We start from the raw sequence: 24,643 nt of genomic DNA on the forward strand, positions 1-24,643 counted from the left end.
TGTTCGAGGTGACATCTCTAAGATGAATGGGTGTGATTTAATAGAATAAGGTAATGATGTAAGATTCGATCGTGCTAGGCGAAGGAGTATTACTGATGATGTAATATTACACGGTGGATTTTTCAGTAATTAGAATATTGCTCTTGGTTGTGATCAGAGTCACTCAGTGCGTCCTGAGGGTCACTGTGGTGCCCGAGTCTGTTTGTTCTTGGTCTCAGCGGTCTGTAGCATTTGCCAGAAAACATGGTTGGCCCTGCTGAGGGAGTCCAGGTCAGGCCACCAGAGATGAAGGTACCCAGGAATTTGAAGGTTGGCACCACTGATGCAGAGATGGCCAGGTTTGCGCTGCTCCTCCTTTGTTTTCCAATCTCAAAATCTCTGTAGGCAGAGTCAGTCATAGTATCACAGGCAAATGTGATGATGGTGCTGTTGGGATGTCCAGGATGATAGTGTTGTATAGTCAGTCCTCTCAGAGCTCCTCTGGTGTTCTCCATGTGGCTCACTGCAGTGTGGAGAGCTGTGGCATCCTCAGTGGACCACTTTGCTCTGGTAAGACTGCTGTGTGTTGGAGGTGGGAGCGAGACAGCCTGTGCTGATCTGGGTAATGGTGAGACTCATGGTGAGAGTCATGGCTGGTCTGACAGTGTTATGCTATAGCTGCCTGTGACAGGACACATCTGTCTGCTATTCATCACCTCACTGAAATGTGGTGCTGGTCCCTTCTGGAGCATTTCAGTGAAATTATCAGACAAATAACCACAAAAGAAGCTCATTAATATGTTTTGGTGACTGAAATTCTAGTATTTTATTAGTCTGTTGCCAATAAATCACCAGGTAACTGTGTCTGTGCATTAATACCACCATTGGCTGCTAATTTAACACACTGCTTAAATATGATAACTTCTCCAAGAACCCTAATTCAGTGGCAGCCAAATCAGTAATATTTAGGCTTCAAAATGCAGAGTCCAAAAACAGTGAGTGACATCATGGTTACAACTTCCATCTTTTAGATACAGTCAGGATTTAGAGCTACCTGCTGTTTGGTGACGCTGTGAAAGAAACCAACTCAGGTGCATAGCTTTAAAAAAAAACAACAAAAAAACAACAAAGGAATAATTGAACTCCTGAGTTTATAAACTTTGTTGCAAGTGTGTAATCTTTTGCTATGAAATAAACTGATGTGCAAAAGTCTTGAGCCACCCCTCACTTCTTTATATTGTGCTTCCAAGGAGCCAGAAGTCCTTTAAAGTTTGGAGAATTATTCCAGAAAGAAACGACAGGAAGCTGCCTCAGAGTTCAGACTGTGTTAAAGAATAAATCTGGTGACACAAACATTGATTTTCTAGCTAACTATACTTGTATAAACTCTTTTTGCCTCGTATACTATATTTCCACATTTGTTTGCAAAATATGAGGAAATGAGGAGCTGCTCGAGACGTGCACAGTTCTCTGTCTGCCTTTGGTGCATCACTCTAAACATCTCCACACTCCGCCAAACTGTCGCTGGCTGGATGGTCTGTTACAAATAAACCAAAAACAAACAAAAGACCAAGAAATATTATACAGTAACATTTAATCATGAAAAGGTCGAGTAGAGACCCTAGAACGACGAGTGTCCATTCAAACAATGGGGCGCGATAGGAGGAAAATACGGCACACAGCTAAACCACAGTCTTTTAAAAAATAAAGTCAGTGCACAAATAATCTTACAAAGATTGCATAATATAAAGAAAGGTTATAAAATTTCCCAGAAATAGTGCAATTTTACCACCACCAGGAAAATAAAACCTGCCCCAATGTCGATGCCAGTCGTCTAAACGCTCCGCCGGAGAGTATTTTGGTTTTCGTCACGCGAACCGTTTTGAACTAAATGCTCTGCGGTCTGGAGGCAGGGCTCGGAGTAAAAAGATAGCACATGTTTCTGGATGGCTACATGTTACTGAGACACAACACACACATGCAAACAAACTCTTCATTGCACTTGGGAAAATGAATATAAAATGAGTTTCTATACATTAGTGTATATGGGACAGTCCAGACAGGCCCACCTGTCGACACTCAGCACACACATTTAACTTAAAGCAGAGCCAGTGTTTCTACTCAGTCTGCAGACTAAAGGCTACATGTGTGCACAAGCATACCCACAGGGCTTCAGTTTTCACATTTAATAAGGACACAATAGCAGAAATCCCACTCATTTCCTCCACCAAAGGTATATTTCAATGTTTCTTGTATGTAATACATCTTTACAAACACAGCTCTGACACTGAGCTCCTACTCACCTCCAGTAAAAAGCGCCTTACAGATGAATGGCATCTACTGCATAAACACATGAAGGTAACTTATCCCTGACACCTTAAAAACAGAGTCACACACACGGCCGTGCTCAGGACAGGAAATGGAATAAATGCTGGAATAAATGTTGCTGACTATTTTCTGAAAATTAGAAGAAATCCAAGAAAAGGTAATAACTCTGTGCTACAGAGTCGGACCACACCAACACGCCAGCAGCACACAAACACACCCACACATCCTCAGACAATCCAACTGTGAGGACTGAGTTTGTGACGTTGCTGCACAACACTTCTGTTCCAGATATTTGATCCACCCCTGTGCCGGCACATCATTCTGCAATGCTCTCAAATTAAATAAAAATACATGTACTCATGATCTGCAGAAAAATCTCCCTCCTGGCTGCATTTATGATCACTAAAGAAATAAAACAAACATCATAAAAAGTGTCTTAAATTCCCTTTAACCCAAAATTCTCACACCTGAATATCATGAAAGAATTACAATTTGTCGGTTTGCTGATAGGTATTGAACCAACAATGTTACTCCCTAGAACAAATCTACTAGATCAGGGGTGTCAAACATAACGTGAAGATTAAAAGAAGCTTGGACTGCGTTTTGTGCTTAAGAAAGTAGAGTCTGACTCGTCCAGTTCATCTGAGCCAGAGGTCGCTTTACCGCCTTCTTCCTAAAACTAGTTCTGCCCCCCCAAACTAAACTATGCCTATAAAGTACGGATGGGTTTTCCTAAATATAAAACAATAAAACAATGGCACCACTTTCCCTAAAAAAAAGAACATATCTTAAATGCCTCCCCCCTTTTCATGAAATGACTGAAATAACAAGAGATTTGTTAAGTAAGGTAGCACAGACTTCTTATTGCCTTTAGTGTATGTGGAGTAATTGTGCTTACATGCATCGTCACCACCTAAAAATCTCATTCTGATCCAGGAGGAATCCTGGGAAAATGTGCATTTTTTTCCACTGTACACAAAGAAGAAGAAGAAGAAACAAAGTAAAATTCTGGGAATTAACTAAAAGTTTCTGTTTTCATTACAGACCAAAGTCCAGGCAATGATCAGCTGGTACTTTGTTATTTTACAGACTGATTTCTTTAAGAGTTTAAACTTCTTTATACCAAAAAAGGCAAAAATCTGCTTTCTTTACACGTTTGTAAGGAACAGCATCAAGAAAAACTGGACCCAGAATCTAAAATGAGTTTGACACCCCTGTGCTAGAATACACTCACAAACACTATAAACAGCACAATATACACACATCAAATAAGCGAAACAGATTCAACAAAACACAGCTGCATGAGCCGAAGTGGCACCAACGTGAAACACGAGTGACGACAGGAGCTCCACGGAGCGGTCACTGAGTTACGAACCCTCCTCTCACCGGAGGCCAAGCGTACATTCAACATCTGTTACGAAAAGAACGCCTAAACGAGCCCCGTCTGGATCCAACGTATCGCGCCACCTCGGAGGTCGTTCGTCTCTCTAGTGTCATGAGATGAGGGCGGAGTGCTACATGTACTGGTGTGCATATTCTACACTATATTCCTGCATCCTGCTGCTGGGCGATGCTCATCGCTCGCCCCAAAGAATCCGGCTACCACTTCTGAAAATAACCAGCCTCCTCTTTGTGAGCGTGCATGCTGAAACACTCTGGAGAACGAAGGTCGGGACGTTAGATGAGGATGTTGGTGTAAGATGAGGAGAAGGGACTTTTTTCTTTAGCCTCAGAAGAATAAAAAGCAAACACGGTGTTAGTTTTTTTTTTTTTTTTTTTTTAAGGTTTAAAGAGCTGTACCATGTCTCTTTAGGCATGTTAGTAGATAGGCGTTCACTTCACAGGCTCACATCAACGACAGAGCGATTTCTGCACGTGCTACCGACACTAATAAACCAAAGATACTCGTCAGTGCCAATACGTGAGGAGGTGTGGTTCAGAGATGTGCTGCTTTGGTATGATTGTGGACGGTAGTGCTTTTAAAAAAATAAACAAACAAAAAAAACCCACACCCAAAGAGACGAGAAAACACATTTACAGTAACACTCCTGCTGAGGAGGATGGACGGAAAGGATTACAAAGCATAAATATTATATATATATATATATATATATGGTTTTTAACCCATTTAACTGACTCCCTGTGAAGATAAAAAACATTAGAAAGAGGAGTAAGTGTGGCATCAGCGTGCTGAGAAAGACTGCAGGCCCCTCGGTCACTGCGATTCAGAAAGCACCGAGCACCGATGGACGACAGCAACACACACATGCGCTCCTACAGGCCCACAGGAAGAGGCCACAACAGCCCAAACACACAGTCAATCCCAGTGTATGCAAGGCCCGCCCCCTCCATCCACCCAGGTCCGACTATCATTTTAAAGGCGGTGGGCATGCAGTTTGCGGGGCAGTGCTGGCGTGAGCCCTCAGGCGCTGAAGCCTGGCAGTTTCGGGTTCCTGGTCAGTTACCGGGCAGCTCCCTCTCGGGTGGAGTTCAGAGCTGGTGCACGATGCTGTCTGTGTGGTTGACCGAGACGGAGCCGTCCTGGCGCAGCCGCTGCCACTGGAAAGTTGTGCTGAGGGAGCCCACCTCGTCCTCCTCGTTCTCCTGCTCCTTGGCAAACTCCATAAACACCTGCAGGACAAAAGGAAACGAGGAAAACTTGGAGTGAATAATCCAGAGGTCCAGTGGAAGTACAAACTGACCGCCTGACCTGTAAGCCTACCTGCTCTAAGGTGGACTGGGAAAAGTTGTACTCTTCAAAGTTGAAGGTTTGCTTGGCTGAAGACACAAAGAAAGAAGATTAAGTACACGGGAGAGAGAGCAGAGCTGTGGAGGAGAAACAAGGGGTCAGCGCTCACTCACCGCTCTCTAACTGAGAGAAAGACTTGGCCAGTGATTGGACGTCCTCCATTGGGATCTTGTAAACCATCAGCGTAGCAAAGCTGGAAAAACAGCACACACATACATACAGAATTAAACAGGGACACACAGAGCAGTAGCACGTGTCTGTGTTTCCACAGCTCGTTCACAGCTCTATTTTCCATAATGCTTCCTCCTCTCTTTTTTCGGTCTTAGTTGACTTTTAGTTTTGACTCAGAAATTAATCAGTGGTATAATAAGCTACAAAAATACATCTAAAAGCTCATGTTTTGCCTCATTTATTGATTTCTAACATTTTTATTGCATTTGTTTGAGTCTTTAGGGCTGTTACACCCTCAGTAGGTACATTTACTTCTACCCTGAAAACAACCTCGAACAAGTCCCACATGTGGAGCGTAAAAACATGAAAGCACAGGATATCTACTCCCAACTGTTATTTTAAGGGAAATTATTTCACTTTACAAACTGAATGTGTTTAACTTCTAAAAGCTCGACTTCCACTGTTCATTCGCACGTTTGACACAGTTTTTGTGAACAGCTGAAACTGGGTTGTTCCATTAATCATATTTTAATCACAAGCACTATTCTGTCTTTCAGTCAGGACAAAATTCTTACTCTGGATTTGATTTTTGCTTTCTCGGTTTTATAAGGTTCACTGCTTTCCTTTACAGTGTGCTGTTGGCACTCATTAAGTGTCCATCACTGTGTAGTTGAAGTGGAAGAAAGACTGGTGTTAATCAACTGGAGCCATCTACAGGAAGAAAACACTGAAGGTTTCACAGCTGGACTAGCTGCTGTGGAGTCATGTGACTGCACTCCCATCTGGTACTCTCTCCACCGCCATCGGTGCTCGCTGGCTTTATGATCAGAAATATACAATCCAGCCCACTGGACACGTTTAGTAAACGTGAATAAATTTTGGACTGTCTTTTAAAGAATTTTACAGCTTGTCCTACTGATAAACACCTTTCCCGATTCCATTCATACTACACCAAAGTCCATCCATCCAAGTAATGAACAGTTAAATGACTGAAAAGTTGCAGCTTTTTCCTTCTCTGGAGATATTTATGTTTTTCTAACTACAGCAGCATTTCTTTATCATGTAGAAACACAGAGACACACTTGAAACTGCACAAGGATTAAATGTGCAGTTAAACTTCTTCACAATGACAGAAAAAGGATTTTTACCAATGCAAGTCATTTAAGATCAAAATGGGCTGTAAAACGAGTCTGACATCCCTGAAATACACACAGACACAGACAGGTCGGGGCTCACCTCTCCTGCCGAGCGGCGTGAGGGAATATTCGTAGGATCTCCTTATGCAACAGCGCCACCTGCTGGAGCCCCGTCAGCTCTTCTCTAAGTTTCACCTCCAAACTGTAACCGCGGCCATATTTTCCTTTTAAATGTTGGATGGAACCGATACATCTGCAGGAAAGAGAACAAGCATTAAGCGGCGTTATGCGGAGACTCAGAAGTTTGAGAAATTATCGAGAAAGCAGCTGTGGAGCGAACCTCAGCTGCCCAGAAACCATGATGGCGACGCGGTCGCACACAGCCTCGGCTTCCTCCATGTAGTGAGTGGTGAGGATGGCTCCGCGCTGACGGTTCTTAAAAGCGGCTCGCATGGCCCTCCTACACGAAGGAAACGCGAACGATTTACGTACTTTTGCTTTTTTAACGGTAGCATTGCTTATGAAATTAAACATATATTATTTGGCTGTGAAAGAAAAAAAACATTTTTTTGAGAGAACTTCAGCGCTTCACATTTGAAACAAGTAAAAGGCAGAAAAATGTTTCTGTAGGGAAAACATCATCTCACCACATGCGCTGTTTGGACTTTGGATCCATCCCTGATGAAGGCTCATCCAGTAAGACGATCTGAGGATTCCCGATCATGCTCAAGGCAAAACACAACTGCAGACGTACAACACAATAATATCATACAAATACTGTAAAACTATAACAGAAAAGATTAGAAGTACTGCATGTGTTTCATGACAGAAGATCAATTTAAGGCTTTTACATTTGAAGTGAGACGTTTAAACGCCACTGCCGCGAAAAATAAAATTAAACTTAAAAAGCTAAAATATTCTAACTCGTTAGGATGGAGTGAAACGTAGATTTTGCTGTTAACACCAACAGGTTTCTGATAAATACTTTATTATCAGGCAGGATAAACACAGCATTAACATTACAATCGAGCAGACTAATAGGCAAGCGGAGGGTCTCCTCACCTTCCGCTTGAGTCCTGCAGACAGAGTCTTGGCTTGTTTGTGTAAGTGGTCCTTCAGCTCCAGAGCATTCACCACACTGACAGCAACGGCAGACACACAACAGCCGTTATTAGCTTTACACACTCTCTCCCTCTCTAGAAAAGATCTACAGATCGAGATCAGTGGTTCTTAACCTTGTTGGAGGTACCGAACCCCACCAGTTTCACATGCGCATTCACTGAACTCTTTAGTGAAAAATAAAATATGATTTTTTTCAAATTCAAGACATAGATATGTTTTTTACTGGTGCACAAAATGAGCCGTGCATGTCACAGCGGAGGCTCTGCAGAACCCCTGAGAGCGACTCACCAAACCCTTAGGGTTCGATGGAACCCAGGTTAAGAACCACTGATCTAGATCATCTTTGACTGTCTGACCGTTTAAAAAAGAAATCACTGTGGTCAAACGTCAGGGGGAAACCGGTACTGAGGATGAGACCGAGACTTTACCGTTTGATGATCCCTGGCACGTCCTCTCCTTTCAGGCCTTTGATGGCGGCGTAGATCTCCAGATGCTCTTGCAGAGTGACCCGAGGCCACAGAGGGTTCACCTGTGGGCAGTAGCCCACGTGCTCCAGAGGATTGTCCACTGAGCGAAACTCAGTGCTGTAGTCTCCCATCAGCACCTGGACCAAGACAAGCAAAAATTCTGAGTGTTTTCTTGGTTTTACTTGGGGGGTTTGGGTTCAGCTGACAAAAATCGCATAAATAAAACAACAAAAAGAAAAAAAAGTGTTCCATGAGTTACATGACTGAAATTATTAAACAAACAGACAGAGGAATGCTTCAGTATCATCCTACTGTACCTGGCCTGCAGTGGGGTCAGTGTCACCTGCCAACATGTGCATGATGGTGCTCTTTCCTGCTCCGTTGGGGCCCAACAGTCCAAGAACTTCACCTGAAGAAACAGCAGGTTAGGATTCAGACTGTGGGTGAAGCCGGCCGGTTGGGAACCAAGCAGCATAAGAAAAAGCAGCAAGACTAAGCGTACCTTTACGGACACAGAAAGAGACGTTCTTTGTGGCAAGCTTCCTCTTCTTGCTTAGAGAAAATCCTTCTCTCCTGCCCTTGTACTGCTTCTTCAGGTTACTCACAACCACGACCGGTTTCTAAACAGACACAGAAAAGACAGAAAAAGTAGCAAAATGCCTTCAGATCACTGACGAGAAACTAAAAACTAAAGATACCTGGCTGATTTAATATTTATTGCATCCTGACTCTTCAACAGGGACCAGGGACTTCAACAGCATTCTTAATTTATGTATTATAAATATTTACCTCTTCACAGGACTGACAGCTGAGGGCCTCTTTGACTCTGGCTCTTTCCATCTGGACATCTTCGTCTTCATTCTGGCCTTCTTCGAGGTTCCTCTCCACCTTGGCCTTGGACTGGGATGAGATCCTGTGAACATTTTAAAAGAACATCAGGTCTGGTGCATTTAATGTAGGCATCAAAACCTATATGTTTTTATTGCAGTAAAACGGTTGCGACCACATTTTGTTCAGGGATCTGGGTAACTCCAAAAGCCTCACAAACTTTTCTACCTTTATCAAAGCAATAAACCTCAGAATAAATAAACCAGATGTTCCTGTAAGCCAGTGGTTCCCAAACTTTTTTTGCTAGGCCCCCCTTTGTTTTACAAGAAAAATGCCGCCCCCGCACGCACGCACGCACGCACGCACAAACACATCCTTTAACCACACACACCCATATTTTGCTCCATTGCGGTTTATCTCACACCTCAAACATTTAGTAAACAATTAAGCAAATACAAGTAATAAATTACAGGTAGTAATAAAATACACTACTAACTCTTTTACGCTACGTCCACATCTACACGGGTATTTTTAAAAACTCAGCTGTTTCTATGCGTTTGGACCATTCGTCCACACGTAAACGGAGATTTTTTAAAACTCCTTTTTTGCGTTTACGTGTGGACGAGGAATACAGAGTTCGTCACGCAATGTCAAAGGTATGTGCCTCTTTTCACGTCACGCTGTGCGCCACGTTATTGTTTACATGAGATGAATTGCAGAATGGCAGATAGAGACAAAATACTGTTACTGTTAAATCTGACTATCTGCAGGTTTTACACGCTTACATATACACGCAGTTACTGTCCCTCCATTTAGAAAGGCAGAGGCGTCACGGTGTGATTATTTTACGTGTAGTTGTTTTTTCCTGTGTAATAATATTCAACATTGCTATCAATACATTTTTCAAAAAATGTCTCTCTGTGCAAAATGGGTTTAAACACATAAACAGCTGTTGGATATTGTTTGTCCGTGATTTGAACCGGGGGAACAAATTGTGGCAGGATCAGCCTGATATTATTTGTATCCCACTGTAAGTTTACTGCATAAAGAGCTAACATGTCCAAAATGTCAGGAGTAGTTAGTCATTACAGCAAGTGTTTGTGAACTAAAAATCAAGAATGTGGGATACTGTTTGTCCGTGATTTGGAGAGCCCAGCGCTGCTCCCGACGCAGGGAAAACTATTTGCAGGGGAGACCTACCTTGGCACTTGTGCAGGTGAAGCCAAAGGGAAGATATGCTTCACCATATTTTCTAGTCTTTGGCTTAGAATGAAGTTGGTTTGGAAACATATTCAGCTATGCTTCATCTCCTGCTTTGCGTTTGTGGAGGCGCCCCGTGCTAGCAGTGTCCAAGCGTTTGGTTTCCCCCCCCCTTTTCACACCGCGCCCCCTCTGCAATGGCTCTGTGCCCCCCCCAGGGGGCGGGCCCCACACTTTGGGAAGCTCTGCTGTAATCAGAGTTATGAAAGCGATCATCACCTGCAGAGCTGATCGTTTTTCATCGTCCTTCCTCCAGAATGGATCTCCAGCCAGCGAAGCAGGAAAAGCAGAACGATGCACTGGAGGTAGGGCTGAGCACAGACACACAAGGATTACAGTTAAATACAGTTCTGACATTTGTTTATCACATTTTTTCCCCCACATCTTGAAATATGATACATACGGCTAAAACTGAAATGAGCAGGTTCTTCCACAGGAAGTTCTCCTCGTAGACAGTCGGGAGGAAGGTGGCCTGAAAATGGAGAAATGCTCTCAAACATGACTCCAATAACGGCCTCAGCCCCAATGATATATGATTGTGCATTTATTTGAAAAACACAGCTGTATGCTTGACAGAGAAAGCAGCTGTTGCCCTGAGCTCCTACCTTGGTGATGCAGTTGAGACAGCCCATGAGAGGGTACAGCGGGTTGAACAAACACAAGACGTTGTGCAGGGTTCTTGTCAAAACTGGATTGTTGTTCACGAAGGACAACTGAACCACCGAGGCTGACACGACGCACACCTGAGGTACAAGTAATTCATTTATTTTTAATAAAGGTTTCAATCTAAAGCATTTTTGTTGTCATGTGAAGAACAAAGAAAAGAAAAAGAAAGAAGGAAGAGGAAGAGGAAGAAGGAGGAAGAGGAAGAAGAAGGAAGAAGAAGGAAGGAAGAAGAAGGAAGAAGGAGGAGGAAGAAGGAGGAAGAAGGAAGAAGAAAGAGGAAGAAGAAGGAAGAAGAAAGAGGAAGAAGAAGGAAGGAGGAAGAAGAAGGAAGAAGGAGGAAGAAGGAAGAAGAAACAGCAGCACCAGGCTTCTTCAGGATCACATGTTTGAGTCTCACCATCATGGAGATGACAGAGAAAAAATCCCTGTTGCTTTGGACTCGGGTGAAGCCGAAAGACGACACGTAAGTGAAGAGAATCATGGCTGGACTGAAGCCGACGGTGCAGAGGACCTAAGGCGGGGCAGAAGCCATGAGATGAAGTCACATATGTGTTGTATTACAGAGGAATAAAGTCTGCGATACAGCGCTTTAAGCAGCTGGGCGCACCACAGCGGAGAGGTTGCTGGAGTTGAGCAGGTTTCCGGTGTGGAAGGAGAAAAGGATGATGGACATGAAGGACAGGATGAGGTAATAGAACGGGATGTCCACCGCCGCCTGACCGCACCAGTACGCTGACGGTACGAGACCAGAGATGCGCAGAGTTGAGCGACACTTTATCTGCAAAGGGGACAAAACCCCCAAAACAAAACACAGAAGTGACGAGAAATATGTAAGAAATGTGACCGTGTGGCCCGATATTCTCACTGTACCAGAAAACATTTCTTTTTTTCCCTCCTTTCGTGCTAAATCTTTTGTTGAAAAGATTAATCTGTTTTTATCTCTGTGACTAACTGGTTACCTCTCGGTCTCGAGTGTGGTCCATTGCAAAATATGCCGGCATTCCAGCTGCCAGCATTCCCAGTATGATCGCCTCTATGTACACCAGCGCGTAGGATGTAGCATCAGGGATTTGCTGATAGGCATCACAAAGGGAAAGTTTAGTGTCTTGGAAACGACCTGTGTTATCTGACTCTATATTTGTCAAAGGCACTCACATATTCAAAAGGTTTGGTCCACGTTCGGATCTGCCCGGTCCCATTCAGACCTCTTAGAAGAGCATTGCTCAGTATATTGACAGTCATGGGCAGGGAGTGAACAGTCGTGCTGTTAAATGCAACGCTGTATCTGAAACCCTGTTAACAACACATGAAACAAAGTGTCAACAGCATCTCATGAACTCAGCACTCCATCTAAACAGAAAGCTCTCAGTTAGAGGAGCCAGCAGCCCTCAAACAAAGAGCACTTTGCCTGGAACACGAGCACCGTGACACATTAAATGTAGGTGGAGGTGCTCCAGTTTCATCTAATCTGATATCAGTAATTAAATTCAATCTATGCAATATTAAAGTGACCTTGCTGGATCTTGTTACGTTGATGGCAGCGCTGTGGGGAGCCGCTGCCATGTAGTCACTCTGCTTCATCATTTCCACTTTGATGTCCTGAGACTCGATGTTGTGGATGAAATCGGAAATATCAGAGCCTGTAGGTACGAAAAAGGCACGGCTAAAATCATCCATACAACCATTTTCTGCTGTGTCACAGTTGCAGCGGTCCAAGAAGAGATGGGCAGACGTCCTTCGACATAATCTGAGTTTGTTGCCACTCAGCTTGAGCCCAGACACCCCTCAGAGGAAGCCTGAGGTTGGGGGGCTACAGCTTGCAACTATAAAATTTAATCATGCAGAAGCTCATAGGTGTCAATAAAAACAATTCAAATCAACATCAAGGAGGTCGGTTAAATTACACCCACGGGACATATTGTAATGATTATGGTTAGTGGGATATTTCACACTTGCGCAGAAGTGCAATGCTTCATCACAGTGTTTACATCACGTTGTGCTTTGTGATAGAGCTGAGATCTCGAGTCTTATTCGGGGAAAAAAAGAAAACCATTGAAAGTGAAAAAGCCTTTTAACTCAGTTACACAGAAACCGTCAGGCTGCCGTGTTTGTATCTGTGACACTCACCAGTTGAGTTCTGAACCAGGAGGCTTGTGGCGTATCTCTGGGGCACCTGGTTCCTCCTGAGGAGGTAAATTGGCAGAAACTGGCGGTCTGAGGAGTGAATCTGGATGTTTCCTGTGGCCAGCGACAAAACCAGGACTGCAGCCACAAACACCAGGAACAAGGCCAGACTGGAAGAGGAGGAAGGGGGAGGTTAGAGTCAGGAAAGTCTCGATAAATGGGAGGAATAAAGCCTCAAAACACATACCCATTTCTGTGACTGGACAAAGAGGGAGAAAACTATGGATGTCATTTAGTTCTTTAACTCTAAGCTACAGAAGCAGAAGGAGCATGTGTGTCCATCATATGACAGATTAACACACAAACAACAAAAACAAAAAACATATATTGTATTAAGGTAATAAATAAGAAGCCCAGTTTACCCATGATATCTTCAAAATAAAGAAATTGGCTAATAAAGTAAAATAAAGAGAACACTCACGTGTAAATGAAGGCCTTCCTCTCCCGGCGCATGTTGAGCATGTGCAGCCACGCCACGGTGCTGAACTGCTGCCGCCACAGGGCGTGACCCGTCACAACGTCCGACTTTGTGTCAGAGAACGTGAGCAGCCTCTGGTCCGTGTCATCCAGGGAGGCGGTGTCGCACTCGTCGTCCGCCTGCTCTCGATTAAACACGCTGTAGTCTGAAAACATGAAACGACTTTTACTCAACACCAGAGCTCCTTTGACTTTTTCCATTCGAAAAACTTAAATCAGCAGCAATCTTCAGTTTGGCGACACACTCACCAGCCTGATCCACTTCAGCCTCTGCCTCCAAACGTAGAAAAACATCTTCCAGCGTTGTCATGGAAACACCATAGTTGACTATTCCCAGTCTGGGTTGAGAGTCGAGCTCCGAGAACAGGCCTACGAAAGATGAATTCAGGACCGCTCAGCGCACTGCGTGGCTCACAGTCAAAGCTGAATCATAACTGAGTCATACTCTATTTTTAAAATACTGTCTGGATATTTTTAAAGGATATTAAAGAAACCATGAAGGCCAAGAGTAGGTGAACTTTCCCCTTTCAGCAGGGACAACTGCTCCAGTATCACTCTGCTCTGCCCCAGTGCAGATTCAGAGCTTCAAGAAATTGCTTTATTTGCAGTTGATTGCTTTGGAGTTATGATTTTTAAAAACATTTTTATACAATGCACAATGTCAAAGCAAGGCAGTTAAACCAAAAAATGCTGATGGGCACATTTAGGAGTACATGGCTGTGCACAGCTGCATGCATGTTGCTACAGAAAGCAGGCAGCTATCAGAGAATCAGCCTTCAGCACAAAACAAGAGTCAGGATAAATGTGCAAAAACGTGACCCGACTGTAAACTAAAAACATAATCAGTACAATTTAATGCTCAAAAAACAAACACGCACAAAGGAAACATCTGTATGGTCGACTCATGTCATGATTTTTTTTTTTTATTTTTAAATTTTTTAAATGTGACCGACGGACGTTCCTGTGAATCGAACCTGGGAACGTGTCCATGCTCTCAAAGGGCAGAGTGAAGGTCAGCTCCGCCTCGTGATGTCGGGATAACTTGGCTTTGGGAACGTGCTGCTTAACCAAAGACGTGATCTTTTCTGCGTCACATGCCTCGCTGATAGACATTCTGCAAAGGATGAAGAAAAACATCTAAATCTAGTTTGATAAAGACGCCTGTGGTTAACACACATCTAAACTCAGCAATAACAAAAACAATCTAACGGATTATTCCTTTTGGGTTCTTGTAAGAGTCAATTAAAGGGGTCCTTGCCTTAGATGATAGCCCACACCGCACTTGATCTTGAGATACAGAGAGGAGCCAACACACTTCAGCTGACCTTGAGAGATCACAGCTTTGCGATCTGCAGAAACAAACATTCAAAAAAAATAAACCAGACATGTTTTCAACTTGCGTGGAGATAAACCTTTGTTCTCATATGGGTCAAGTATAAAACTGGAGCTGCTGCTCGGTTACATAAAGCTGTGCTGGTGTTTTCTGCTCGCCTCCGCACCTTGAATCTCACTCTTTCTCCTGCAGCAAGGAAGGAAACTCAGCACTGACCTCATGATGAATAATATCACCAAGCTGGAGCATATGTTAGCAGTATACTTTAAAATATGCATACACAACAAACCTGAGTGAAAACTGTTCATCCGGTCAAACGGTTTTATTTTAAACATCATCAAGAAAAGACAGAAAATTTTCTGGAAACGGAAAAGCAACACCAGCTCCTGATTAAAATATTGATCAAGCTAGAAGATCCTGAGATTCCATCATCCGGGATAAAAATAAAGCACAATTTCTGGTCTATATCGCCAGTCCAAAGTGTGGGTTTGTGTATCTTACACAACAAGAAGCATTCGTACCAGCAAGGATGTCTGCCTCGTCCATGTAGTGCGTGCTGAGCACAGTGACTCTGCCGGCCCGGCGACTCTTCAGCAGAGACCACACCTGGTGCCTGGAGTAGGGGTCCATGCCGGCCGTGGGCTCGTCTAAGAGCAGGATCTGATAGAAACAACCACAAACCCACGTTATCCGAGAAGGACTGGTGTCTGGATTTTAAAAAAAACACAAACAAAAAAAACCCTCTCCACTCTTTTGCCTCCAACAAAAACTGAAGTAAGATTGCGCACAGGTACCTTGGGATCTCCTAGAATGGCGATGCCCACAGACAGTTTCCTCTTCTGGCCTCCGCTCAGATTCTTGGCCTGAGCCGTCATGATCTTCTCCAGGTCCAGGTCCTTCAGCACCTTTGTGACCTGTCAGAGAAGGAAACATCACACTAAGGCTCAACAAGCACTTGTTACTGAAACAGCTTTTTAAACAACCTCAAGAATGTCACATATTCTCCTGCTGGAATCACTAATGCACACACGAAAAATATGACAACAACATGCTCTGGAGTTTAGCCACGTTCCAGATCTTTCTATGAAATCTAAATCTTAAGGAAAATAGACACAGACCCCATCCGTGTGTCATTTTTACTTTTTAAACAGTGGATTTAAAGACCTTCTAGAAGCAAGTCTCACAACTCTGCACTCATCTTTACAATAAATTTAATGTTCCCATTGTTAAGGGTCCGATATTGAGGACGAGAGTAAAACAACGATGGTCCAGAAGAGCTTGATCAAAACAACTGATTTTAATGAATACACGCAGCGTGGGGAGGTGTAAACTGCAAAACATCAGTTGTAAATCTCCGCCCAAAAATACACTTCAGATTGCTTTTATAACATCAGGGTATTATAACGCCCCCTCTTGCGTTTACAAGCACATAATTTGCATCTTAAGAACATTATTTGCCTCTTTTACAGACAATGATCACTTTTAAGAGATAAATGCAGACACAGAAGTTCCCCTTTCTGGCATCCTCCTCCAAATATGGTGATGATCTCAGGCCTTTGAGGTCCCCATGGACTTGTCCTCCTTCCGTCACCTGTTGTCAAGTAAACTCTAGTGCAACATGTTGCTGAATACACTCAGGCCTTTGCTCCGCTACCATTTTACTGTAACAGTATACTCAGCATATAAGCTTTTAAGATTATAGATTTAACTCAACGATTTAAAGTGGTTATAACTGCACCTGTAATAAAAATGTTAATATGTGATTATGATCACACCTGTAATACAAATTATAACATAATGCCAACAGCTTCAATAAATGCTTGGATGAAATGATAATTAATGCAACGATAAAGATGATGATTATGAACAGAAGCAGTAAAATAATTTACACCATCTAATTTAAAGCATCATCACTTACTGGATATATTAACTGTATGAATAGAATCACCAAAATGTGGCAAATTTGTTCACAAAGAGGGCTTTTTCTTATACATACTTCTAACTTATACTTCAACTACATCTGCCCTTCATTAATTAATCTGGGGGTCTTCAGTCTAACCCTCCAGAGCACTGAACAAATGTCAGACTGATGATTAGCAAAGAACATTTCTAATCTACCTACAGCTTTGCTAAAACCACAGATTAGGATGATAAGAAGATGTTTGCTACCACACACCCTGAAATTATAGGAAATGAAACTACTGTGTGTTTGTGCATATGCCAGGTGCAGCAACATGATTGGCTGATAGTTTCTTCTATTCTACTCTATATTTAAGCATACCTTCATCTGATGGAGAATGTGCTTTTTTAATGTCAGTGTTTCCATGTTTTGTCTTGTTGTGGGTTTGATGTCATGTTTCAAATGTATGGTTTTAACTTTGATAAATGTCAGAATGTTTCAGACTTTGCACTGCGGGAACATTTCGATGGTCACATTTACCTCGGTGTCGATGTCTGCTCGTGGGATCCCTTTGATGGCAGCAAATATCCTCAGGTGCTCCTCCACCGTGAGCACATCAAAGATGATGTTGAACTGAGGGCAGATTCCCACCAGCTGCTTCATTTCGGACGCGTCGGCAATCTCTGCCACAGGGGAGCCATAGATGGTGGCCGTGCCGTTCGTCGGCGGGCAGATCCCACACAGGATGTTCATGAGGGTGGACTTTCCAGCCCCGCTGTGTCCCAGCAGAGCTGTAATCTGTCCCTCATAGATGTCAAAGGTCAAACCTGAGAAGGAGAGGTAAAGAAACAGGAGGAGATACGGGATGTTATTTCAGTCCGTTGTAGGAATGTGGAAAAATATGTAATCTAACAATGTAAATCAGGCTGACGGGAAAACATTTTCTGCTTATTACTGAGGTTGGATCTTTACCCCACATTATACAGCACCTTCACATGACTCATGCTGTAACCTTGAACAACATGTATAATCATAGAAAAGCACTCACCCCTCAGAGCCTCCACCACGTTGTCCTTTTCTTTGTACACTTTGCGGATGTTATTGATGCTGTTGGAGACAAAACAAGCGAGCAATGAAGAAACAGTGAAACTGAAAGGAGAGAAGCGTAAACACAGCAGCAGAGTCAGTTGAAGAGCAGCTCTCAGGTTACAGGCTGGACCCCCAGGCTCTCCTCAGCTGATGCTACAGCTGAGCTGGTGTTTGGCACTAAAGCAAGAGCTGAGCCTAATGCTGATCTACCCGATCTCTCAGTCCTCTGAATCCATACTTTTAGTAAAGGTACTCTGTGAGCACTGACATAAAATAAAATGAAATATAGGTAAGTTCAGGCTTTTACCGGATGGCTTCTTTCCCTCTGAACTCGGGAGAAACCGGCTCGATAGACTCGTCCCCACCGGGAGCGCCGTTCAGCTCAGTGTCGTACACCGAGCTCACCTCAACATAGCGCTTTCTGCGTTTGGACCAATAGGACGGCTTCAGGAAGTAAACCAAGGACCTCCGCATTCCAAACTCACCTGCATATCAGAAAATCATCATGAAAATAAAATGAAAACACAAAACAAAACAAACAGAACTGCTAACCCAATCAGCTTCGACCAGCAGTGGGGCGATTTAATGCTGCAGTCAATTAAAGCAGCACGGTCAATGTGGTGTAACGCTAATTGTGAAGTACAGATGGATCTGCAGAGCAGTGCTGCACACACTCAGTGGGTGAAAAGGGAAACATCTGACATCTGACAGTTTATTTCCCACTCTGCAGTCATGCGCAGCACTCGCTGCACAGCACACTGCTGGAGGGCTTTTCAAACTTGCTGTGGGATCTCAGTTTGTTCTTTTCCTCAATGCCCAAAAGCTTCTACTGATCTGTAGCGCTATTGGAGAACATCAAGACATGTTGAGGAGGTCATTTTAACCATTTAAATCAGCTGTGTTGGATCAAGGACACGTCTGAAACCTGCAGGACACCGGCCCTCGAAGCCTGGAGTTCCCCAATCCTGAACTAAAGAGAAAATTCAAATTGTTCCTGAAAATTTTACATTTTTGGCTAATTTTACAACCAAAATAATTCCAGGAGGGCCTTATGATACATGGGGGAGTAAAGGGTAAACACTCTTTATTTTCAGCTGTTTTGCTACTATGTAAAAGAGAAAAAGGTGACTACAAAAACACATTTACTAACTTAATAGCTGCTGGATTTGTCCTGGCAAAAACCAGTGTTTGACCACACCGAGTTCAAATATGTTTGCACTTACCAGGCAGGACCTGGTCCAGGTAGATAGCCAGCAGAAGATAAAGGATGCAGTCCACAACCAGCATCAGCAACGGCACGTACAAAGGATGAGGCCCGTTAGTCAGAGAAGAAAATACAGCACCGTCTCCCTGTGCCTCCAAGTAAACAACCTAAAATAGATATTAGACAAATACGCACTGAGATCAGCCTCGGTGGCATCTACTGCACAAAGCTTCATCTTTCTGAAAAGTGAAGGCTGGAAAACTGCAGAGATTATATTGACATTTTTAGCAAACTGCAGAAAGAACCTAATATCACTTATGATGCAATTAATAGAAAAATGATTTAAATTAAAAATTGATTAAATTAACAAAAACAGGATCCACACTGAGGTAAGAGAGGACTGCAACAAGCTGCGATTTAATTTATTCCAGAAGCAGGAAAGTACTCCAGAGGAGACCAGAGCGTGTTTGTACCTGTGCAATGCCGATGGAGAAGGCACTGGGCGACAGCAGGCACAGAAGCCACACCAGCGGCTGTGGGAAATCCTTCACGAGGACGGTGAAGAGCGACAAGCAGCCAAACACCACCGTCAGCATGGATCCCACCGTGCTGGCAAACTTGGGCTTCTTAAACAGCGGAGTCAGCATGAAGGAGAAGAAGATCTGTGGAACAGAGTCAGGATATGGATGAGAGGAAAGAACATTCACTACTACCAACACAAAGGCTGGAATCAAATAGCCACAGCTATATTTTAATTCTTTATTTCCCCAAAGCAACACCTGTGTGTTGGTTTGCTTTCCCTCCATCCCAGCTCTACTCACTGATGATATTCCATAGAGGAATATGAGGAAAAAGATGACAAGGAAGTTGCTGTTAGGAAACAAGGCTGTGTACGTCGCGATGATGGCCATCAGGATGGACATGGTGGTCACCAGAGCAGCGTACAGGAGGCCCCATGATAACCTGTGAAACCACACGTACACATGAACGGGATTTTCTTTGGTCCGAGTGTCCGAATGTGCAGCGGCCGAAGCCGTATCTCCTCACCAGAAGGCTGTGTCGTAAAGCCCCATCATGGTCATGGTGTCTTTGAGACGATGCTCCTTCTCAGCCGCCACGTTGACGATGAGGAAGGTGACGAAGGGCGTGAAAGCCAGGACCAGGTAGATGGAGATGAGGGCGTGGGGGAACTTCTGAACCTCCACAGAGCCGGGCTGACCCATCATCACCGCCTTCAGTTCGAGCTCGCTCAACACCGAACGTTTTGTCTGCATCTGAGCACAAAAGATGATAAAAGAGTTTAAACCTGGGACTTTTTTCAGTAATGTAGTCAAAGAAAATCCATGTGTGAAAAATGCAGTTCAAATGTCCGAAATTCAACAAGACAAAACAGAAGACGGGCAGAAGCTTGCAGCAAAAAAAAAAAAAAAAAAAAAAATTAAAGGTGTTTGGTGTCTGTTGTAATAAATAACTAAAGTCCCACCATATAACGTATCTGTGGTTAACACACTGTAGCAGCTGAGCTTCAGCCTGTCTCACCTGAATAATGGCTGCGTCGATCAGAGACTGGAGGTGAATGAAGCCGGAGTACCAGTAATTTGCAGCCCTGCAGTTTACCGAGCTCGACAAGCAGCTGGCTGCAGGAGACGAAGCAACAACAGCAATCAATCAAAATGTATTTGTAAAGGACCTTTGTTAAAGGTGATTCAATATAATATAAATCATAACAAATAATATACAATGACCATCAATATAGAGTAGATTAGAAAGATGAAACATCACAGCAATAAAATAAAATTTAAACTAGCTTTTCAATAAAATAATACAACGAAAGATAAATCAAAAGTAAATGATCTAAAAATCTAATATAGTAAAAATAGAATAAATACACTTCAAGTCCAAAAAACTAAAGTAAACGTGTAAGAATCAATCTAAATCCAGGCTAAAAGTTTGAAGATTACAACACTTCTGTTTTAAATTCGATCATTTCTGTATGAAATATAAAACAGCACTACAGAACGCCACACTTCAGCTCTAAGAGGGAATAATCTCTTTTACAGTTCTGTTCATCTCTTCCTCCACTCCATCTAAACCAGAGTCATGTGTTCTTCCATCTTTTTATATTCCTTCATACCAAAAGAGCTACAAGTCAGGATCCAGAAAGCTGAAGCATGTTTAAGATTTAAATCGACTTTTTCTCTCTCTTCAGTGTCTGATTAATGGAGAGGAAACGCTCTCAGATGTTCTGGGTGACAGCCAGATCCAGTGTTGATAGTTCACGCTTATTTTCCCTTCAACATCTTCATAACAACAAATTATTAGTCCATGTTACGTTCCCCTAAGTGTCCAGGTGAAGCAGGGAGATTAACAAAAAGTGGGTTAAAAAAAAAAAAAAGGAGATAAAGGAGGCAAAACTAAAGGAAAACCCTAAAGGAAAAAAATAAAATAAAATAAAATAAAATAAAAAATACTCCAGCAGTAGAAGGGCGGCACCTACGGATGGAGAAAGAGCAAGACGCACTCACCAGGGCAAAAAAATAAGTAACAATCACAGAAGAGCATCGCTGCGCCCTGCCAGGGCTACAATGATAACTCATTTAAGGATTTTACCACCATGAGCAATGCCCCCACTGACTGCTGTTTCTTTTAAACTAGCACGAGTACTTTAAACGATTCATTATGGATGTTTTTTTACACCAAAGGACTCTTTCAAAGGCAGTTAGCAGCACATCTGAAGATGTATGCAAGTCTACAACACAAATGAGCTTCTGATCTGTCACAGTGAGGGACAAAGTGTAGAAACTTTGTACCCATTTAAAATAAAGTTGAGCCAATCCATAAAAATAAAGCGGGAGAAAGTATAATAGTTTCAATAATTAGGCTTTACCAATAGACTCTGTGTAGTCACTGGGTAAAGGCAGCTGGTTGTGCGGGAAACGGAGTTTGTAAGATGTGGCCGAGCTGTCCATGAACACGACGCCAACATAGCTGGAGGGCTCGTAGAGGCTGGCGTTCTCCAGATCCTCCTCACTGGAGAACATCTCCAGACGATCCTGCATAACTGAAGGAGGGAAAAAAATGCTCGGTTTGCTCTTTTCGAACCATCTGCACAAACCTAACAGACACAGAACCCTGCAGACGTTTTCAGACTTACGCATATTCTGAGCCACCTCTTCCATGATGTGAGTGGTGATGTTACTGATTGGTGTGTAGCCGAGGCCTTTGAAGAAGTGGCTGTCACTCTCCAGCTCCGTCGTGCTGATGCCGCCATAGTAAACATGAGGATTCAGGGTGCTGATGAGTATCAGGAGGCCCAACAGGAGCAGAGGGAGGATCAATTCCTGTACAGACAGGGACACAGAAGGAATGTGGATAAGTGTGCGCAGTAAACCCTGATATCCCCCAGGTCAGATCAGATATAGCGTCATCTCTTAAATATGTTTTCTTGTGTATGTCCAAAGCATTACAACCCAAAGTTGGTGAAAATTCATGCTCTGTGGGACAGAAAATGAATTTACAGGTACATTTTAGTGAGAAAAGACATTGCTTTCACTGATGACTGCATGCACACAGCGGCTCTAACTGCAAAACCAAACCGCGAGATAAAAAAAGAAAAAATTGTCTTCCTATTGATAAACAACCTGCAAGGCTGAACTCAGAGGGGGGCATGTCAAGAGTTTGAGGCTTGTGGTAGACAGTACCAGAGAAGAGAGATGTTTATGTATTGTGAAGCATGATCTAGGTAATTTGGCATCATTTGTGTACAAAACTCGACCTAAATATGGTGTCAACATTTTCTTCTCCCAACTAAAGCTCAAGTTTCCTGTTGAACAACTACACTTCTGACAAAAACACTGCAACAGATTACTAGATTCTAAAAATGTAGAACAAATCCAGTCTTTGGGGTAACGGCTGGTCTGTGAGTGAAATAAACACGCTGTATTATTCACAGTGGAGCTTAGGGCGGCCCTGCCTGCTGTTGAGGAAGATGGAGGCGGTCCCAGAGAGCTCCAAGTCAAAAGAAAAGCTGATACACAGGCACATAAAAAATGCATAGACGCAACTTAAAGCCGAATAAAAAATGCATGGTCTAACAAAGCAGAAATAGAAAGCAGAAAGAAGCAATGGTGAAGCTTCAACTTTTAGCGACTTTTGGCACACAGGCGTAAAAACACGACCTTTTCAACGACTTAGTGACACAAGCCGAGACCTCCCCAGAAACCAGAACACACCTCGACATCAGGCTGCTAGATTATGGTAAAAATCGCATGTTTCAGAAACTTTGGAAACATTAGTTATTTATTGGATTTTAAAAAAAAAAATGTTTCTGCACCTGCAGGCTCTGCTGCTTGGTCCTCCATTTGATGAGCAGATTCTTGTAGAGAAGACTTCTCGTTTGGTTCCAGACTCCAGCGTCTCTTCTGTACACGGGCTGCATGCTCCCAGCATTCCTCATGTGGATAACGTATGGACGAGAGGTCCTCTCACTAATCCTGGCCTCAGCTGCAAGGGACATAGATGGCAGAGAAGAAATTAAAAGCCCCGGATATTATGCACTCGAGCAGGAGGACTTAAGACAGTGAATCAATACGGCAATCATCAGTTAGTCTGCATCAGTCTGCGATTATCCCGCAGACTAACTGATGCTTTATTTCCCTCTTGCATCTTAAAGGCTGCTTTGCTTTGTCATGATGAAAGGATTAATATTAAACTTTCAGCTCGTTCTGACTCCAAACTGCTGCAAAAAATATTAACAAATTCTCAGGGGGAGGATTCATTTATTTGACCTGGAGGCAATTTTGGATGTTTTACCATCCAACTCTTGATTTTCTTTATGAATGTAAAATCCAGTGACGTGGTGTTTATGTGTTCGTTACATTGCTGGTCTGCACAAATACTGCTGACTGAAGTGCTGCCTATCTGGGTCTTTTACAAAAGATTTCTGACCACAAGAGCATCATGTTGGTGGTTACAAATATATAGTTATAGGAAATTATTTATTTTTTGCCTGGCTGATTCATACAGTAAACTTTCATTTGAACCACTTTCCGCTCTGCTTAGAGTTTGCTGCAGTAATATATAGTATTATATATTAGTTAAGTAACAGAGACCCAGTATCGGTGTATACAGGTGTACTATGACACCTGTCAGAAGCTTCTAACAAAGCAAATTAAACCCGCTTCTCTTGTTTTCGCCAACAGCGAACCGATGTTAGCTACAACTGGCGCTAACCTGCTACCTGCTGATATTTCCATATGCTAAAGAAAAAAAAAAAATCGACAGACATTAGCGTCGCCGCTTCGTCCTCACCCGGACTGGAAAACAGGACAGGTGTAGGCAGCTGAGTGAGCGAGCCTCTGCACAGAATTAACCGCGGCTGATTGAGTGTATTTTTCTAATCTGACGCGCTGAATGGCAACACAGGCACACGGAGCAGCATCGAGCTAACAGGCTACAGCAGCACAGCGTGTGTACGCCGGGCTAAAAACACGTCCGCTCGAGAAAAACAAACACAACATACTCACGTATGAAATACATTAAGACATATCCTTCCTCAGCTCGCGATTTAACGGCATTACATTACAGATTTCATTTTGTAAGTATCAGGTAAACACCCCCTTAAACGAGCTCGTTTCTTGCGTCTCTACTTCCTCCTGTCAGATGCAACGCCCCGAAATGTGATGTCGGCCAATCAGATTTGGTCTCGATGTTGTTTGGGTAAATTTTGACTAGAATTAGAAAAATAATTT

General features: G+C 43.1%; 1 protein-coding gene across 1 annotated transcript; it reads right to left on the bottom strand.

The window, feature by feature from the left end:
* Positions 1-776: 776 nt before the first annotated feature.
* Positions 777-24,571, bottom strand: abca5 (ATP-binding cassette, sub-family A (ABC1), member 5). The gene is made up of 38 exons (XM_003449486.5): positions 24,419-24,571; positions 23,227-23,396; positions 22,048-22,234; positions 21,781-21,954; positions 20,433-20,530; positions 19,941-20,167; positions 19,715-19,856; positions 19,367-19,555; positions 18,913-19,060; positions 17,997-18,174; positions 17,649-17,707; positions 17,141-17,427; positions 15,495-15,614; positions 15,222-15,360; positions 14,626-14,716; positions 14,342-14,481; positions 13,617-13,736; positions 13,312-13,513; positions 12,834-13,000; positions 12,219-12,346; positions 11,862-11,999; positions 11,666-11,779; positions 11,314-11,484; positions 11,104-11,217; positions 10,646-10,783; positions 10,444-10,512; positions 10,260-10,351; positions 8,742-8,865; positions 8,455-8,572; positions 8,270-8,361; positions 7,914-8,089; positions 7,426-7,501; positions 7,011-7,105; positions 6,704-6,823; positions 6,464-6,616; positions 5,170-5,249; positions 5,030-5,085; positions 777-4,938 (listed from the first exon to the last, which is right to left on the bottom strand). Exons 1-38 carry the CDS (start codon positions 24,429-24,431, stop codon positions 4,798-4,800), a joined length of 5,046 nt encoding a protein of 1,681 aa, XP_003449534.2. The 5' UTR covers positions 24,432-24,571; the 3' UTR covers positions 777-4,797.
* Positions 24,572-24,643: the final 72 nt, after the last annotated feature.

This window comes from Oreochromis niloticus, linkage group LG8, assembly GCF_001858045.2.
Source record: "Oreochromis niloticus isolate F11D_XX linkage group LG8, O_niloticus_UMD_NMBU, whole genome shotgun sequence".
Lineage (NCBI taxonomy): Eukaryota > Metazoa > Chordata > Actinopteri > Cichliformes > Cichlidae > Oreochromis > Oreochromis niloticus.